Source organism: Falco punctatus (assembly GCF_963210335.1).
Source record: "Falco punctatus genome assembly, chromosome: 4".
NCBI classification, from domain to species: domain Eukaryota; kingdom Metazoa; phylum Chordata; class Aves; order Falconiformes; family Falconidae; genus Falco; species Falco punctatus.
Genome location: NC_137583.1, coordinates 35,603,328 through 35,622,879, shown reverse-complemented (window position 1 = coordinate 35,622,879; position 19,552 = coordinate 35,603,328). Strand labels below are relative to the sequence as shown.

Here is a 19,552-nt window from a genome sequence, read left to right as displayed (position 1 = left end):
AGACACACGCTGCGGTGGAAATGGCTCTGTTACACATCATAGCAGCAAGCTAAGAGCATGCTAACTTTTGTGGACGTGAACAATTTGCAACATTTACATGAAAATGTAAAATTGAAAGCAATATCAAATGGAAAGCATGCAGCTAAAGGAATCGATCAAACACTGTGAGGTTTAGAAATTATTTCACAACAGTCCTAAAAAGTTCAACCTGAAGCACGGGAAGCGTTTGGGTATTTTCATTCAGAAATCACATTGCTCAATTTCAGGCTGAGTGGCTCTTTCAGGATCGTGGGAAATTTCATTCAAACTATGGCAACTTGAACACACACATAGAGAAGAGAGTGATATTTGAAAGATGGCCCTGCCTGTGTCAGACCTCATTCTTTACCATGGAGCCTGACACAGTTAGGGTTGATTTGTGAGAGCATTTGGCGCTATTGTTGCTTTTTATCATATCATACAACATATTTCAACAAAATCTCTCTTAAATTTTCGAGGTGCAACAATAGCATGCAGATCTACACTCAGTGCCTTAAACACACATCAAACAGTCTAAGTTACTCACGTAAGAAAAAGATGGACCTTGCTGTATTGAATAACATGGTATAAAACAAGTGTCAGTATCATTTCCATTACAGACATTTTTACTGTTTTTCCTGTATTAAAATAACCAACACACAGTTTCCATGCAAATAAACCAGGGATACAAATACAAACAATCTATTGCAGACATACCAAGAGTACAAATAGCGTTAACATATATAGAGCATCTTAACTGAAGAAAAAAAACAAACCCTGAAGCAAAAGGATGGGATTTGGATTCAGTCCCAGATTAGTCTCCCAGGACCAGGCAAGGACAGATATTTTTATGGTAAATCCACAGTTCTACTCCTGTGCAACTGAGGCATTTTGCTATTCATTATTTTTTAATGACTGCAATTGTAGCGTCAGTAGTCTCAGTCACCGGATTACTATTTGTCAGCACGTTATAGTACAACTTAGACTTTCTCTCAGCTCCTATCTGGTGGAATTTGCCTTCAGGTCTGTCTTGGGGCCAATTTGATCCTGAGCCTCATGCAGTTTCCCAGAGGAGTCAGCAGCGACTGCAGTTACATGCCCATTTGGGATGGCCTTGAAACCACAAGTTCATTTCCCCTAGCCACTGAGCAGGGACCCAGTAGGAAGAAATAAGTTTTTTGGATAAACATTCAACAAAGGAAAATGATGCCTTTAGTCTTGGACCATTTCCACTACATTTAATCACAGATTTCTAGAAAAATACTACCCTAAGGGACATCTACTCCCTTCCCTGCCCCAAAGCAGAATCTGCTGTACATAAACAACAATTATTTATGGTGGAAGAGGCCAGGCTGCACAGCGTGTGCTCTGGAGTCCTCTATCCATCAGCATACAGGGTAGGCAAGGGCAGCTGCAAGACCCAGCATAGGTGTGGTCATAAGATTTTTATTTCCCACTGCACTACTAATTACTTATTTTGGACCCAGTCTTGCATTTGGGATGCGCTGAAATGTCTTCCTGAATTAAGCCTGTTTTGTCATGAAAGTGAATTGCTGCGTTTTTGGGTTGGGTTTTTTTTTTGGCAGAAGTTTGAGCAACATTCAAAAGGCTGGAAATTATGTGGGACCTGGAGTTGTGTCATTGGAAACAGCAAAGATAGTTGAGAGTCTCAGCTGCACTAATGATCACCAGGAACTGGGCAGATACAAGCTCATATTATGGTTCAGAGCAAGAAAACTAACTTTAGTCACTAAGGTAAGACTATTACAAATTTTGAAAGAACAAAGTACTTTAAAAAAAGTGTGCCTTTCAAAATTGTTCTCTCTGACAGAGGAGTAAAAAGAAAAGACAAGTTTTGCACTGACACTCTTTACTAGTTGGTGAGAAAACTCACTTGCTGATGTAGCCAGTCAAAACTTTGGAACTTTAAATGCTACTATACATTATTGTGATGCATTTGGACAGCGTATTAGTTAAAGGCTTTCCCAAACTTCTAAGTTGCCATGGGCCAAAGGTAAAATAAGGACCCGAGCCCTTGCAGACAGGCCTTCATGCTAGGATATAAATAGGTGCTATGCATATGGAAAGCTATGAATATTTCTCTTCCAGCAAAATACATTCTGATTTGATGCCTAAGCGGGTGTCAAACAAAAGGTTTTTTCCATAAACATGGAGCTGTGACATAACTGTGTACTCTTAATATGTCGACTGTTTGGCAAGCCACAGATGTCGACTTGCTGTTGGCGCAGCCAGCTCGGTACAGCCCTACCAGGCTCAAAGCAGGGTTGAATACGGAAGAGCTCACTTACAGTGATGGTGGTGTCCTTTTTGCCCTTATGTGATGAAGCAACAACAGCCAAGTACTGAATGACCTTTTTGGTATTTTCTGTCTTGCCAGCACCAGATTCACCTCTGAGGGGAAAGAAAATAACACAAAACAAGGTAGGTAACTAGTGGACTCCTTCTACTGTGTGGTGTATTTAGTGTATAAAAACAGGACTTGAAACTGTCCAGCTCAGTATTTACCCCAGAACACCATCTCTCCAAATCCACCTGACTTCAGCATGCAAAGAATGCGTTATCAGAGCTATATCTCTGTCCCATTAGTATTTTGACTGGACATTGGGCCATTTAAGGCAATTCTAAAACATGATGCATTTTTGAACAGCAGTTCATCTTGCTTTGGCAGCATCTGCGCATTTATGAGAAGTGGAGCTGGCAGGCAATCTGCTTGTATTTTAAGACCAAAAAATACAACATTAACTATGATGTGGTACAGCAGTGAGAAAAAACATCAGCAGTAATACAATAGTTTTCTTTTCTGAAACTGCAGCATTAAAGTAGACTAACAGCTTGTTAGTCTGGAGTGCTGAAGAATAAGCAACTGATGCTGCTCATCTGAACTCCGTGTTCAAACGCTCCTTGAATACAGTGGGACCAGAGCTGGGACGACTCGAGGTGTCCCTGCTAACTGGGTAGTAAGAGACATCTTGTGTGGAGACATGTCTGACCAGCAGAATGGCCATCCCAGCTGTACTCCATGCAGTGTCCCTTGGGAAGCAGGAGGGCAGTGGTAACTTTTCACGTCCTGGAGGACTTCCAGGATTAACTTTATTTACAACTCTTAAGACCTTTCTTAAAGTAAAGTATTGGTTTTCGAAGTACAGGAACAAGGGCCAGATTTACACAGTCTTTTCTAAGATTTCCAGCCTGCTTTTCCCTCTCTGTGTCATAATTACATTGTCTCATGTCTTCTAGATACCTTTGGCTCTGATATTTACATACACAAATATGGTTTTATACTCTCCTGTCTCAGCAATCAAAGAGCATTAAAGTGGGTGGAGATGTAATAAACTAATTCTTTCAACTCTACCAAGTTAGTGCTGTGAAGAGGGCAACAGTCTAAATGTAAGCTGGATCTCTTTTTCTTTGGTTTTAAACTAAAATGGATTTAAAAATAAAAAGAAAAATACATTCAAAAATCCCATGGATATTTGTCAACTATTTAGCTGGATCCATTGCAGTTCTGCTTCTTTTCCTAATTAGGAAATACAGGAGTTAATTTTCCCTACCAAGGAACCAGTGATAAATAGACATAAAAGATATGGGTAAGTGCTGGGCAGAACTTTCAAGACAGAATGATATTGATGTAAACCTTGGGAAACCAGAAACAATTCCTGCCTGAGGTACAACACGATGAAAAGTGTGTCTTCTGGTTTTAAGAGTTTTAACTAGAAATAATTGAGCTGAATATGTTCCTTTTCACAAGACCTGGGTTAATTTGCACAGTTTAGAGGTTGGATTCATCTCTGCCTGGGCTTCAGTGCTAAAACATTTCCATGTTTTATTGATAAAAATTAAGTGTCCTGGGAACAATTCCAAGCCAAGCACACCAATTTGAAGACATATGCATACAAGGTTTTCAAATAAATCTACCTTACAACTTTGTTTTTTTGGAAAAAACAAATTCAAACAAACCCTGGGCTTTGAACTATTCCATTTTATTAAAGGTTATTTGTAGTTCATCACTACATGAATTGCATTTCCTTTCTCCCAGGGCAACAGTGCCCATCATTTGGCTTTCCCCTGAATCCCTGTGAGTATTACCATATATGGCATCTTTTTACTTGTAATTATCCTACCATACTGTAATGCTTAAGTTACTTAACATTTTGTTCTGTGCTTTCATCCTTAACTCTTTGCCCCTGCACAGGCTGAGGGGTTTCCTATTTTCTGCAGACAGACTTTGAGTCTTTAACTTCCTTTTGAAATGGACAATAAAAAAGTTCAACGTGACATGGAAGTGCTTCAACATGAAATGAAAACCAGGCAGGATCTCAACAGCTACAAGTAGGAAAAAATCTTTAAGGTCCCTAAATAATGAAGAATAATGTCCATAGCTGATGAATACATCTAATTTTTCAACACATCAGATAATTTTTAAATGTCCATGACAATAGATGGGTCTGATTGATAAACAAATATCCATTAAACAACGTTAGTAGCTGTTATACTATGAAGGATGCATGACAGCTATATGACAACATCTAGATTTTATCTCAGCAGTAAAATACCATGTGTTTGAAAACTAACTAATGAGGAGGAATGGCTAGATCAGGCTCAATGCCTCTAAACATCAAGAAGCTTACAAGGGGAAGGACCCAGGAGGAGGAGAGCATGTGAATCTCTTAGTTCACTTCACAGGTGGATGAAATTCTTCCTGGAATGACTGAGCTGCAACAGAACTGGTCATGCTGGTTTTTTTCTCTGCATCTACCTTGAAATACTGTCATTTCTGGGGTGGCAGAAACAACTTTCATGTGAGGTGGTATGAGGAATCCCACCTGTTTTAAGATCTGCATGAGCTTAATGACCAAATTTTTGAAGATGGGTCTTTTTCTTGCAAGCATCTTTCAGGGATTTTGGCATGGACCATACACAACGGTGTTCCTCCTAGAAGCATCTGCTCTTCTCTTCTGAGTGCCCATTTTCCTTCTAAGTTATGTTCCAAAGTGGCTATTCACCATATAAATTCTGTTAGCGCTGTCCTAATCATGATCTTTTGGGAGTAGGCGGGTCCTTTGTTTAATTGAAGCATCTCTCCCATCATTCATGTTGCCTGCCACACATAGAGGCAGCACATTTACTGCCAGTGCTGTTCTTTGCACCCAGCTCAGGTGGGCAACACAAATAAACAGATCAAAAGCAGGTCCCATTGCACAGTTCCCACCAGCCCAACAGCAGTACTTTTATCTACTTCCCATACATGTTTTCCTCCTAAGAAACTCCTTAGCTTTCCCAGACAGAGTAAAAGGGTCCACTAAGCTTACAGGTTTGCTCTGTTAAAAACACCACTCTCCCATTGTGTGACATAATTTAAATTTTTAAAAATTTTCCTTATCTCCTGCAAGGCATTGTTTTAGGAACTCAAAAAAGGATTTAAAGCACACAAGCTCACATATATAGTACTCAGCTATAATAGAGTTTTTGTACCATGTGAGCTACTAAATCCTCCGTGACTGCATTACCTTCACCTTATACGAAAATTATCCCAGTTAGAATTGGTTTCTAAATTAGGGCAAGGTGACACTAGCAAGTTGCCCCCGCTGTTGTAGCATGAGCTGGTGGTGTAGCTGGGACACTTGTATGTTGGGGTATAATTGGGAAAAATCAGTTTTAAAAGTGTGGGTTTTTTGTTGAAAATTTGAAAGTTTTCTATATTATAATTATGATAGAAGACTTAGCTTAATTCCACTTTTGGCAACATCTAAAATGTAACAGCAGAATTTATTTTCAGCATTTGTTTCAGTGAGCAATGAACCACAAAAATTGCCTGTTGACACGTCTCTTGCTCTGGCTCTGCTGGCACTGCAGGAAGCCTCAGTGCACAGAGCAGTCAATGAGGTGCTCTAAATCACATTAGGGCTTGGCAGGCTTCATCCTGCAGTATCAGATGTGCAAAGATGATGAAAATCTTTGTCCTAGACCAGCTGTACCCTGCTAGAGACCCATCTCAGAAGCCAGCCCACTGATCCTACTAGTTGACTTTATAAAAAATTCCCAGAAGAGACCAAGCTGGTTCAGCACCAAGCTCCACCCCAGGTCTAAAGCTGCACAAGATATCTGTATGGGAGGAGAGCCAGGCAGCAATCCTTGCCAGCTCCAGCCTTTGAGATTTAGTGAGTTGGGAAAGAAAAGAGTTTAGCTCTCTCATGGGGGAGTCTTTTGACTAATGGGACTTTGCAGTTTGGAGGTTGTTCTGGATGACTCTGCTGCTTGACTCGTGTCAGGGGAGAAAGGGGGCTGAAGTCCCGTGGCTGGGTGAGGCTCTGGAGAGTTTGCCCAAAAAGAGAGAGGAGAGGAAGGGGAAAAGGGCAGGATGGTCACTGCCTCACCTAATGTTTTGTCTGTTACTGTATCAAATTAAGTGGAAATAGCACCCAGCTACAATATGTTTTTATAGGAGCTATTAAAACTAAATGCATATATAAAAAAAGTAAAAGGTAGTGAAAAAGTATTTGATTATATGTACAACACAAGTGTTCAACAAGCATTTGTTTTCACAGGCTTCACGTTAACCCAAACATTCAGAAATTTTGATCAGATTTTTTTCTCATTCATTTAAGGTGGGTTTTTGTTCAACTGAACCTTGTGCACAGTCCTTTTAACCACATCTGCTTTCTAGAAAATATTCTACCCACTCTTTTCAGGAAGTGGCTGAAATATGATGACCCCAAGACCAGACAGGTTTAACAGGAGAACTTTAAAACACTCGCGTGCTTAGCTATGCAGATAAGCACCTGTGGAATTTTTAGTCAACAACCTTTCGAAAGCTCCAGGAGAATCCACTTGTATCTTTAGAAATCAAACAACTTAAAGGCCAGAAGTCTCCTCTGAGGGCTGGTGCTTCTACTTACATGGCAAGAAGCTTGAAAAGTCACAGGCCTGTTCACTGGCCATTGCTTAGTCTGATTCACACTTGATTGCTGGTGCACTGAGGTTGCTCAGGTCTCTGAGTAACTGGACAGATTTCTCGGGATTTTTCCTTCAGCAATATCTAATGTGCTGGTCAACACAGACCAGCAACGTCTTTGCACGAGTGAATACAGAATACCCCATGGCCAACCCAGGTGTCAAAGAAGAGAGACTGCAGTGGGGGAGGCCCAGGTGCAGGCAGGAATTTCAGGGAATCCCAACAGCCAGGCAGAGCAGTGAAGGCTGCCAGAGCAGTACAGGGACCAAAACACAAGGATGGAAAAGCCCTAACTGCCTTAATTTGTGGACACATAATGAGATTTCCTACCCTTAGTGCACTATTATATATTGTATATTTATGACATATGTTATGTTGTAATAATGCAGCCGCAGATATATTAGTAAGCAGAGGTATGGTATAAGGTTGTGTGCACTGAGGAGAGTAGATCAAAGGCAGTATGTGTAGTTATTAATAAATGTAGAGCAAATAATAAAATCTAGGAAAGACAGGGAATTCTGAAGAAGCATTAGGACCCATGAGCATTAAAGACAGATGGAGCATTGTAAACATAACACAGTTAATCATGCAAAGGGTAGGGATCGAAAAAGAATGCAAACAATACTTAGCCACATGAGAGCAGGTGCAATGAGCTGAGGGTGAAAGCCTGAGAGTGGGTGTATTTATACTCGGAAACACGGAATCACACCTGATTCTCAGATCTATGCCCCTGCCTATATCCCAGCAGCATTTCAGGTGAGTCCCAGGTACTCAGCATCCCAGCAGGCTTTTGCTTTCCAGGTGAATTCTACTAACGATGGAATAACTTCGCAGAAATAGAACAAAGCACACAACACAGGGTACTTAAAAATAAAGTGCACAATTTCTGCTTGCATTTTGACACCACTATTTGGCTATCCTGCTGAATTCCCATAAGGTAAAGAGCAAAAAGTTATTTGTGGGAGATGGGTAGCAATAAGTGGAAGAGTACAAGAGTCCAAACTGCAGCATCACTAAACATAAGCGAGATTTCGGCAGCATCCACAACTACTTATATATGAATCCTTACAGCTACGTTTTTTACAATTTAGGGACCAGACCTTGGAAAGTTTCAGTCTGTAGCTGTTTAAAGAAAAGGTCACAGTTGATCAATGCCATGAAGTCTTCAGTTATTGCTACATATTTTAGGCAAAAAGATAATTTCTTATAAGTTTTAGCAATTCTGTAAAATAATGCAAACTGCTTCTGTTTGACAGCTGCCCTGCTGACAGCCAAGTGGACTTTCTTCTTTTTGGACAGCCAAATAAAGCCAACCAGGATGATAAACCAGCACTGATTAAAGCTGTGTGCATTGGTTTTAGCCTGACTCATCTTTTTGGTTGCAAAGACATTTGGGAGGGCTGTTCTAAGCTATGGGTCATAATGCCCATCCAAAATACAGCAGTTATTCTAAACATCTTGATGAATCGCTTACTGTGGCTGTTTTCAAAATGGGAAGGACATTTCATTCTCTCCGTTTTAAGTGTTACTGGTGTGAAACACCTTACATTTCCAGCTTAGCTGACCAGGTTAAAAAAAAAAAAGATATTTTCAATATATGGTAGCTGTCAGACATGGATCCTTTAATGGATTTTCATTAACAAAAAGGCATAGGTTTTCCAAAGTTAAAAGAAGATCTGAAGATTTACTAATAGAAAAATAAACTGAAGTACAGGAATAGAAGGAGGAAATACATATTGTAAATTAGTCATCATTACTATGATGTTTCATCCCGGGTAGAATGTGACCGTCAATTTTTATTTCATCAATGCAGCAATTTTAGATTTCTTTTTTATATTAATGCATTTTTGGACAGATTCTTGATTGATATACCTCCATGTAATGAAATCTTGTTGCAACAGAGGTTAGAGCTATGCTAGCCCTTATGGTACCAGATAGAGTATATAATTTTTACTTTTTCTTAGGTGATAATTTTTTTCCAGTCAGCAGTGGCACTCACAAGTAAGTGTATGGCTGGTGATTGGCAGCACTGCTTTTTAAAAGCTGCAGTGTAAATATATATTCAGTAAGTAGTCACATTTTCACAGGTAACCTAAAACCTGTTCAGTCTGGGACTATGTGTATTTACAGTACTTAACAGACTACAGCATCACTGCATGAACCTGCTGTAAATACTACACATGCCATCTTCTGCAAAAAATAATTAATATTTACACAGAATCAGATCCTACCTTTGATGAGAAAACCTGGAAGATGCCTAATACAACAAACATGAAATCATGTCAAAAGCATCCTCGATGGCATTCAAGTAAATAAACCCAACTAACTAGCAACAGAAGAAAGGAGAAATGGTCAAATCTGAAAGTCAAATAGGAGATCCCTGTCCAATTCAACAGTATGAGTGTTTTGCAGAGTAGGGAGGAATGATAAACCAGTGGGATTTTGTGGAGTACTAAGTTGTGCGCAGCAAAGCTTATTGCAATAAAATCACTGCCTGACCATGATGCAAGAGCTGACCCCTGCCCCACGAATGCTGTCTGAGCATGGGCTTAAGGAGCTCAGGAACTCAAGGAGCAGGCCTTCAGCAAGCTGGGACACAGAAAATCAGAGTTCCAAACAGGGCTGGCTTAGCTGGTATGGCACTATTGCCTAAACCAATTTTGTAGAGGCTGCAGAAAGGTCCCGCCGGCGTGGTGCTACGGAGTCCCCTTGGCCAGCACAGCCTGCCCCATGCTCAGGCTGCGGGGTGGCCGCTGCCGCAGCGGGTACCAAGTCTCCCCTGTTCTCGCTGCAGTAATTGCAAACAGCACAGAACTGCAGGAACAGGAACGATCACACTTTTATGCAATGACAACCGAAGTAGGACATTGTGGTGAGCCACCAAGAGCTAACAACAAGCAGTTAATGTCTGGGATGCTCCGAGTTCCTCAGTTTTCTCAGTTCCTCAGCTTCCTCTAGGAACCTGTTAAAATCCCTTGTTCTCTACACACAGTTTTACAGCCAGACTCCCCAGTTGTTCATTGTAAACTCTTAAATCTCTAAACAGAAAGTCAATTCAAAGAAATAGGTTTGTGCATGAAAGATTTCCTGTGACACTGATCCCTGTTTTTTATTTTGTCAGCAGGTTTATCTACTGGACTAGATTTAGGACTGGAGTTCAAGCTTACTGAAGGTGATGAAAATATGTCCGTTCTATCAGAATTTGAATCAATTTTGAATAAAGAAAGACATTGTAATATTGAGATATATTTAAACAGATTAGTTTACTTACGTGCACAGAATAGACTGGTCTTCTCGATCTGTGAATAAAACAAAAAAATCCATCAATTAGGGAAAATGGCTGTCATGACAGAAGCACTTACGTTTGTAAGGATTTACACTGAACAGCCTAGACTCCCCAAATATGGCCATCCATGATTAGTCAAAAGCACGGGGTTCACATCTTATTTAATTTGCCCTTGAATTTAAATAACCATCTCTAATGGAAATATTTTGTACAAAAAACGAACAAAAGGTTAAAAGTTCAAAAATATTTTTTGTAAATTCCATTAGAGATGAACTGTAATGAGGACAGCAAAAATATCAGGCTCTCTCTAAGAAGATTATAACTGAAAATTTCTAACCTGAAACTCAAGATTTTCTACGCTTATGAAGTATGGCTAGCAGCCCACTTGAGACAAAGTCTGGCAGATAAGGTATCAAAGACTAAAATGTTTTAAGCTGGTCATGCAAAGCTGTGCATTTTGAAAGCAGAGCAGTTCAAATACCTGAATAATGTAGGCTTTATTTCATTTCAGACTGAGAGACAACTTTTATCAAGCGGACAAGTAATTGCTTTGAGATGTCCTCCAAAGAATAAGATAAAACAAGATACTTCACATATTTTACAAGAGCATGTCAACAAGTGTGTAAGTTCTTCAGGGTTTTTACTGTGAACAGGATCATCAAACATATTTTGGATCAAGATTTACAAAAATGTGGGCCAAAAGCTCCATTTCTACTATGTGAGGCATGTAAGAGGTTTCTGCGTAGCGGAGTGCAGTATGCTGCAGGGAGGTTTAGGATTCCATCCTAGCTCCATAACGGGCTCCTGCAGCGTTCCTCCCTGCTTATGCTTCTGGACTTGGAGTGTATTTTACCTTCAGAACTTTAACACAGGATTTTCTACCAAAAGACTGATCTCAGGCTAAGATCTCTAGGCTGTGAAGGATAATAGACACCCATTGAGGTTTCAGAATGTGCTCCACAATACTAAACTGTTTTGTAGAGCTTCATTGAAGCAAGACTTCCTGAAAAGTCTGTGGTAATGGGAGCTTTACAATTTACCCTCTATGTAAAGATGCATTACTAGCATGTTTGCTGTGATCAGTTCAGAAGTAGGACAGGTTTTTTCACTGTGGCAATGGTTGGACATTGGTACAGGTTGCCCAGACAGGTGTGGTATCTCCACCTTTGGAGCTATTTGGAAGTGGACTTGAACAAGGCTCTGAGCAACCTGCCCTGACATTGAAGCTGGCCCTTCTGTGAGCGTGTCACAGGCTGCCTTGTAGAGACTGTAGAAAAATCTTCCGACTTAGGAAAGTACATTCCCAGGCAGATCAAATACATTTTTGAAAGTGTGCAGAGTTTACAAATCCGAGACTCGAGGCAGAAAACCAAGGCAGAAGCAAGTGTTCCCGTGTACGTTGGCATTATTTATCGAACGCAGAGATAGTGTTAGCCCAGTGGAGCCTCTGGTCAGAGGTTAAGGCATGAACTCCTTCCTCCTTTTACTCAGTGTGTGTGGCTACCTATCTGACTGCTTGCCCCCGTCGCTGACCCTCTGTGTAATAAATACTGTGAGATAAACAAGCTTTCTGTACTGTGTAAACATAATGGAGATAAATTCAACCTATTAAGCTTGCAAGTTGTAACTGCTGCCTGGACCAGAGCCAGTCTAGGAAAAGCAGGAGAGGATTCCTCTATGGCTTGGACTGATATTAAACAACTGTTTTATTCCCAGTTCCTCAATAGCTATAACATTCATTGCTTTATTGATTACTCACACGGCAAATGGTGCCACTTAACTGCTTTATTTGGTAAATCGGTGCAAAATGACTCATTACATTTCTATTGGAGATATTTCTCAGCTATCAGCACAGCAGGACTCTTCCACATAAACATTTGGGAGGAGAGCAGCTGTGAGCCATGCTTATTTCTCACTGCAGGATATGAGCTAGGCTTTCTTTTAAGTTAAAAAAGTGAGAACACGGTAGAATTCTTGCTAAAAATACACTGTTGTGTAAATAGAAACCATGGGCGTATATTGATATTGCATCACAAACCCATAAATACCATAAAGAAAATAAAAGTGACTCCTTGATACAGAGTTGCCAGTGGAATTTCTGAGCTCAGGGAACATTAGAAAAAGTTGGTCTCCTCCAAGCCAAGTATTTTCTCACTACTCCTTGCTGCCCATTGCTGCCCTTCTTTTGCTCCCCAGTAAGTGAAAACCCCCTCCTGCAGGTATCTGATAAACTGGCCCACCACAGGGCCTGGCATGAGGGTGTGTGCGTGGGCAGCTTTCTTGGGATGTAAGAGCACAAGAATGATTGGGGAGGTCAGAAGGTGCACCAAGCTCCCTCTGGGACAGAGAACAGGCTGTGTTACTGAATTTCTTCGGACTTTCTTTGATTGGTCCAGCTGATCAAGTACCCTGATGCAGGTACAGGGAACAAATCCTGCTGAAATGGGAAAAAGAGGGGAAAGGAGGGAACAGTGGGTCTTTGGTCCTGTAAAGACTCCAATGGAAAGCAGGGTCAGGCTGCTGGGTGGTTGCTGGCAATGTAAGGATGCCTTAGGGTGGAGCAGCTCTTTGTGACTGACTGACAGCAACCTGCTTGAGGGCTATTGGGGGTTCTTGGAGGGAAAATCAAAATTATTTGCTTTCAGCTTTCTCATGTAGTCGGAAAGGCTTCCAGGTTTGGACCTATGTGGTTTTCCTGTTCTCTGTCAGTGAACAGACATAGCATTCTTGCAAGCTCCTCTCTTGGTCACTGGACTTATCTCCTAACTCCCCTTGTGTTTGGCAGCCATATGGAGTCTCAAAGCTTTCAGCCCTGCACTGCTGAACTGCACAGCCTGCCCTCTCAAACCTCATGCTGACAAACTGTCCTGTGCACATTCATGGAGGGAAAATTCCAGACGTTACTCTGTTTCCTTCAGCAGTTCTAACGAATTGCAACGCTAAGGATGAAAGGTGTCAGGAAGTCTAAGCCTATCCTGTTACGACTTGGGCTGCAGGTACTGATCCCATTTACTTTCAAGGGCTCTCCTGTTCGATTACTCTGATTTCTGTTCTGGAATATTTTATTCTATGTAGCAAGGACTGTGCCCTGTTTTGGGAGTGTGCAACTTTATGTGGGTAGATCTATTAGAAGAGGATGACTTGCATGAATAAAACGCCTTAAACATAATTCCTGAGGCTTAAGAAGTAAAAAAATATGTCTTCTGGATTTTAGTGTCTTTTTGGCTAATGCCTTTTCAAAAAATCTGACAGAACTTGGAAGACTGTCATATCGACCCCCTGTACGTCTATATGAGATGGTTTAGACATTTTTTTATTTTCTCCTCAATTTTTAATAGCATAGAAATATGCATTTACATTCTAAACCCCACCAGCTTTCCTAAGCATGCTGTTGACTCTTTTTTTTTTTTTTTTTTTTTTTTCCCTCTCTGGAATCTGCTTAGCTTTTACACCAAACACCTCCAGATTGCTTTTAGAATCATATGTCCCCCTGTTCTTGATAGACCAGCTAGCTCTGCTTAATCACAAACAAAATCAGATGGTTTATCACAATGAAGCAGCAAGTTGGCAGCTTTACCATAAAAGGGAAAAAACCAGACTGAAACCATGTTCCAACACTCACTTAGTGCTTCTTTACATTTGTTAATAACTACACTGCCTAAAGGGGACATTTCTGTACAGTCCTGCTAAGGACACAGTAAACAGATGGCTTTTCAAAGCAGTCTCCTTTTCTAAGATCTTGGGAATTGTGTTGCCCTCCCATACCTCCCAGTAACTACCAGGTTGTTTGTTTTTCCATCTTTAACTCAAGCTTGCATAAAAATGGCTTTGCAGAAAATAGATAACCTTGAATCTGCATAAACTGTCTTCTCTAATGGGTCTTCTCCACAGCGATTTATTGCCAGAGAACTTCATAACAGCCTAATCATCCACGGGAAAACTTTGTATCTATTATTGCTGCTACATAACGTGGCTTTCCACATTTGTATGTTTATCACTTACTTGCTGTTTGCTGCATGCAGGGAAGATGGCAGAAGGCAGCAGAGTTACTCATCCTTACTGGGCCAGTGTCTCAGCTCCATCATCACTGGAAGCTGGCAGTGCTGCAGGAAGAAGTCATCTACCCACCTCCAGCTCCTCTCCCCTGGCCTGCACTGTCCTCTCCTTGCTGCTGTGGCCAGCATTCGTGCAGCCACACTGTGCACCGGGATGACTCACCTTAAAACTAATTCAGCAAAAAGCAAGGGATGGTTTTCACTTGGAGCAGTTTTGTGTTATGACTGCATGAAGACTACTGCTGGCAGTGCCAGAGTTGGAACGGGGGTCCTTTGTATGGCAGTTGTGCTCCTGGGGAGCTACTTCCTCCGAAACACAGGAGAGAGAGGTGGGTGCAGAAGTAAAGGGTGAGTTTTTATGATCGCAGTCTCTAAGTGTAGTAGTGGTCAGCTAGCTTGTCTGTAAAGACAGCCAGTGGGGGCCCAGTTCAGTGTGGAAGCTCCTGGGGACAGACAGACACACAAAATGCTCTCGTGGAACGCTATATTCACGTAATCTTTTAGAGTAAAGAAAAGTAAACTGGATAAAGTTTACTCTGGTTCTGGCTGGAAACGAGCATCAGTGACTGTGCCTGGGCAACCATCATTAGTTGCATTAGTGACGTGGTAATCCGTAGGTTCAACAAGATATCCAGCATGCCAGCTTAAGCATGAGACAGCATGACTGTGATTTGTAAAAGGGTTTTAGGTGCTCAGAACAACTTGAGTCAAATAGAAATTTTATCTCTCCCCAGCCAACATCTTTGTTAATTCCTGTGAGATGTCAGCTTTTCTGCATATTTGGAAGAAAGTTCAATTATCTGATTTCTGTTAACCATGGCTAAGTGTTATTAACCGAACAAGTTTGAAGGGACTTAAACATCATCCCTGATGAATACATCAACCAAGTCAGTCTCTGAAGCGGAGGAATGCAGTGTGCATGGCTCATGGGGTTTGCTGGGTGTTTGTGCTGACAAAGGAGAGGGTGGGAATGCGAAGGGCTGTGATTTCCTGATGATGAGCCTGCAACAGGACCAGTGATGGAAAGATAAAGGTTCCCTGAGGTAGCTGAACAAGCTGATTGCTCTTGGCCAAGTGGCCCTGGTCATGAAGTACCAGAATGTATTTCTTCAGTCTCGTGAATCTAGGATATATTTTACTTTGGCAAGAAGAAACTATGCAAGATTCCCAGATAATAAGCAATACTGAAATTTCACAAGGAAAACATTCAGTGCCCTGATCCATGTTTATGAGTAAGAATTTTTGTTTATATTCCATTTGCAAAATGCTTACCAAAAACTATGAAGCTCTCTGTGTCTATACGTGCTGCGTGCATGCACACACAATCATGTTGACACCCATTTTCACCACGCCAATGTGAATATAATTTGGCTGAATAAATAGAGTTATTTTGAGGTTTGGTTTAGTTTTATACAGAAAACACGAGTATGTTCTTACAAACAAAAGCACAGCTCTAAAACCAGCTGGGGCCCTCTACAGAGATGGAGAGACTCCAAAATGGCATGTGCAAATAAATAAGCAAGTAAAGCGTGGGTGTCCTGGGCTTGTGATGCAAGCTCTTGTGGGACGGCTCCCTGGCTGCCGTGCCAGCTGTGGGTGGTTAGGATGGGAGGCAGTGGAAGAGAATTCTCTTAAAGGTTCAACTGATGATCTGTTCCCTCCTCTTTTCTTTCTACTTGTGCTCCACCTCCTCTCTGCTGTCAAGAAGAATTCCTTGCAAAGGGGGACATGAATAATGAGGTGTAAAAGCTTCCCAAGAGTTGGTGGGGCCAGGAAATGATTATGAGCACCCAAAAAGTGAATAGAAAGAAGCACACACTATTGCTGCCTCCTCCTCCCAGCACCCAGCCTGGGACTCACAGCTGAACCCAGGCTGCTCTGGGTGCAGTGACCACAGTGGAGGGCACACCAGCTCCAGCGGTGCTTGGGAGAGCACGCTAGGAAGGACAGGAGAAGGTCAGAGAGAGGAAGAGTGAAAGAGGTCCTTGTGCTGCTGAGATCAGGCCGATCTATGCTGATGCTAGTTTCATGTTAAGCTGAAAACTCCTGTACTGTCAGGCCAAAACAATCCTCCTGTTTCAGCACAGGCTGTAGTATTATGGGTTTTTTCTCTTTCCTGCAGATAGCCCTTTCCTAGCTGTTTTTCCCCATGCCGTTTTAGGGAGAAGCAGCTGTATTCTGCACAGCTGAACGAGAGCTCTGCTAAAGGCCTGCAGGAGCCAGAAGCTCCTTGCAGCGCTCCCCTGCAAGGCTTGCTGCTTCAATAAAGGGTCTGAGGAAAGAAGACTGCTCTGACCGCAGGGCCTGCTTGGAGCTCTGGCAGGGCTAGGTGCAGAGCACAGAGCTCAAGAGGTGGTCTGGAAGACAGATAAATGATTGCAGCTTAGTGGGATGAGCTTGTGCCAGGTAAGTTTCTTATAACCGCAGTTACATAAAAATTATATTTACTGAATCATATTATTCTGAAAGCACCTGCCCCCTCGGTCCTAAGCATGCTTTATATGCCTGCCTTTGTGAATAGCTCTGCTGCTACAGTACCGAGGAAGGTCTGGTTTCAGAATGTCTTTTATTGTTGCTTTATTGTCCCTCCTCTACTGCGCTCTACCTCTGCCTTCTGGGATGCACTCAAGTGAATGAACTAAAAGAGCTCCAGAAAAGAAATGTCACATAAGCTACAGGAAGGAGAAAAAAAAGGTTGATATTGTATAGCAGATACCTAGATCTCTGGGTTTAGAGTTGAACTGTTGAATTTCGAACAGTCATATCTGAAAACATAAGATTCTAAAGTCAGAAGCCTAAGTCATAATCAGGTAACCAATTTAATAATCCTCAGGGATTTAATCTTCAGAAGCTCTAAGGATTTTGTTAGCGTTACAATTGGTATGTATGAGTACTCAGGACTTTTAGGGGAGAAGACCTGTTTTGATGCCTTTGATGTCAATCACCACTGGTGTGTGTGTGTATTTATGTATATTGCTTATATACATATAATATATGTATATTGTTTGTACCAAAATGACAGGGTTATGGTTGGTATTTTCCGTGGGCAGATCTCTGCCTGAGGCTGGGCAGTTACACTTCTGTGGATTCAATGACCTGGCACAAACATATAAGATAACTTTTTTTATTGTTTTTCATTGTGAGGAGGGACTTTGTCTAGTGTACATATTGGTTTAGAAAATAGCAATTAACTATGATATACCAAACTAACTACTTGTAAATTCATCAGGTTCATAGTTCAAGTAGGACAAGTACAGGAGTACCGCAGTCCTTGTGAGTGTGATGCGCTGTATGCCTGGAGAAACACTGTGTGATAGCCGGTGCACGGTGGGTTTGCAATCACTGTTCTGTGTCTGTATGCAACTATTACAAAGAAATCAATACCGGGTACTAATCTAGTTGCTCAACTGAAATTTTGAGATGCCATTTATTGCTTTTACTAGTCTGATTTAAACCCCAGAAGCCTTAAATCCTTAAGCTCCAAACTGGGAAGCCCTAAACTTTAGGGCTAAGCCTGTGTAACTTCCTGAGCCGTAGTTACCAGGCAGAATTTTTGTAGGATCAGGCTCCTAATGAGGGTATTTAAATTTCAAAGTTCTTATAATCTTTGTTCCCCAGAGCACCCAAGGTTGCTGCGAGATGGCAACCAGTCGCATTCCTGTAGTCTGTAGGTGTTGCAGCCTCACACATTCATCACTATGGCTTTTCATCCCTAAATTGTGATTTTTCCGTAGCAACTGCAGGGGAGAGCACTTTCGAAGGTTTTGTTCACACCATTTGGGGCCTGACTGCTTTTCCATTGCTGCTTGTTGCCATTGTGGTTAGAAAACAGGGCTCCAACTCATTAGACCGATGAAAGTAGCCCTGAAACAATATTTGAATTTGCTTGCTGGGGGGAGCAGACGGAGAGAGGAGCGACACCGACAGACCCAGCAGTGCTAGAAGCTAACTTTGGAATAGTCTCCACTGTTGGAGAGGGAGCATTTTCCATGCCCGTATTTGCCAAAACTATTTGCTTGACTTTGAAACCTTCCCACATGCCTCGACACAGATGGGTAAAAGGATTGTTTTTCCTTTTTGAGTCACAGTGTTTGTGGACTGCCGTTCCTGCCAAAGAATTCCTCTGAAACTTCTAGAAAGCCCGTGTCACCCTCCGTAACAGATCTTTTCTGGCTGTACTTCTTGCAGGAGCACATGTGGAGTTATTATAAGGTGTTTTCTCCCCTTTTAGAGGGCAGCAATTTCTAAGAACTGCAGCACTGAGCTGGCCTACCTTGCAGCATGCTCCTGTAGGCTGTGTCCGCGATAGCGTAGATGTGGGGTGGCATCTCGTGCCTCTTCTTTCCCTTGTACATGTCAATAATCTTCTCTGAATAAATGGGCAGCTGTTTGTATGGGTTTATCACAACGCAGAAGAGACCTGAATAAGTCTGCAAGGGAATTCAAATAAAAACCGGAATTAATATCGTGTGCCGTGTCTAGCCTGGGAAACGCAGGCATCTGCTGCATTGAGCTAACAGGATTTTAGCAAATAACACTCTTTTTTATTCTGCCTAGTGTGACAAATGATGCAGTGATTTCCAAATGCAGGTGCATGTATGGGTGGTTTCCAAGTGCACAAATAATTATTTCTAATAAGCAACTTGCTAGAAAGTATGTGAATTTAGCAATCTGTAGAAACACCATGATCTGATGTTAGTTTCTTGACTTCAGTTATTTTCAGTACATGGTGAATCACCCTTATCTGTGGTTATGTAATAACTGTAATAATTCATAATATTGCTTTGTATGTGTATTTTCATACCAGAGTATGTCCTCTGCTCAGGTAGGTGTCAAATTCTGTACACTGAAATCCTAGGTAAGAAGCTTGGATTGATGTGAGAATAATTAAAAAGAAAAAAAATTATATGAACAGCATATCACAATAAAGATTGATGAGTGTACTTTAAAAAAATTACTCAAGTTCCAAGTAGCTGTCTTAACAGAATAATCATGCCTTTTCTACATGACTATTTCTGTAAGAAAGGGAAAAATGTGGTGTCTGTTTACAGTTTAATGAAGATATATACATAAACAAGCAAGAACATTGGCTACCATCTGATAGCTGTTCATCCAGGTTTTGTTAGTTGTTTTTTATAATTTTACTTTATTTGGAATGCACCAGTTATTGAACTGAAGCATAAATAATAGCATATGATAATAGATGGTGAGCCATATTTC

General features: G+C 41.3%; 1 protein-coding gene across 4 annotated transcripts in view; it reads right to left on the bottom strand.

The window, feature by feature from the left end:
• Positions 1–19,552, bottom strand: part of MYH11 (myosin heavy chain 11) — a 61,889-nt gene that overhangs the window by 31,561 nt on the left and 10,776 nt on the right. For 3 of the 4 annotated variants that reach the window (XM_080383980.1, XM_080383981.1, XM_080383983.1), the window contains exons 3-6: positions 18,606–18,762; positions 10,263–10,290; positions 2,328–2,430; positions 566–586 (exon numbers count right to left, since the gene is read on the bottom strand). In XM_080383980.1, the coding sequence (XP_080240106.1) occupies positions 566–586; positions 2,328–2,430; positions 10,263–10,290; positions 18,606–18,762 (309 nt within the window). The remainder of the gene's footprint in view (positions 1–565; positions 587–2,327; positions 2,431–10,262; positions 10,291–18,605; positions 18,763–19,552) is intronic. The other variant, XM_080383982.1, reaches the window with a different exon arrangement.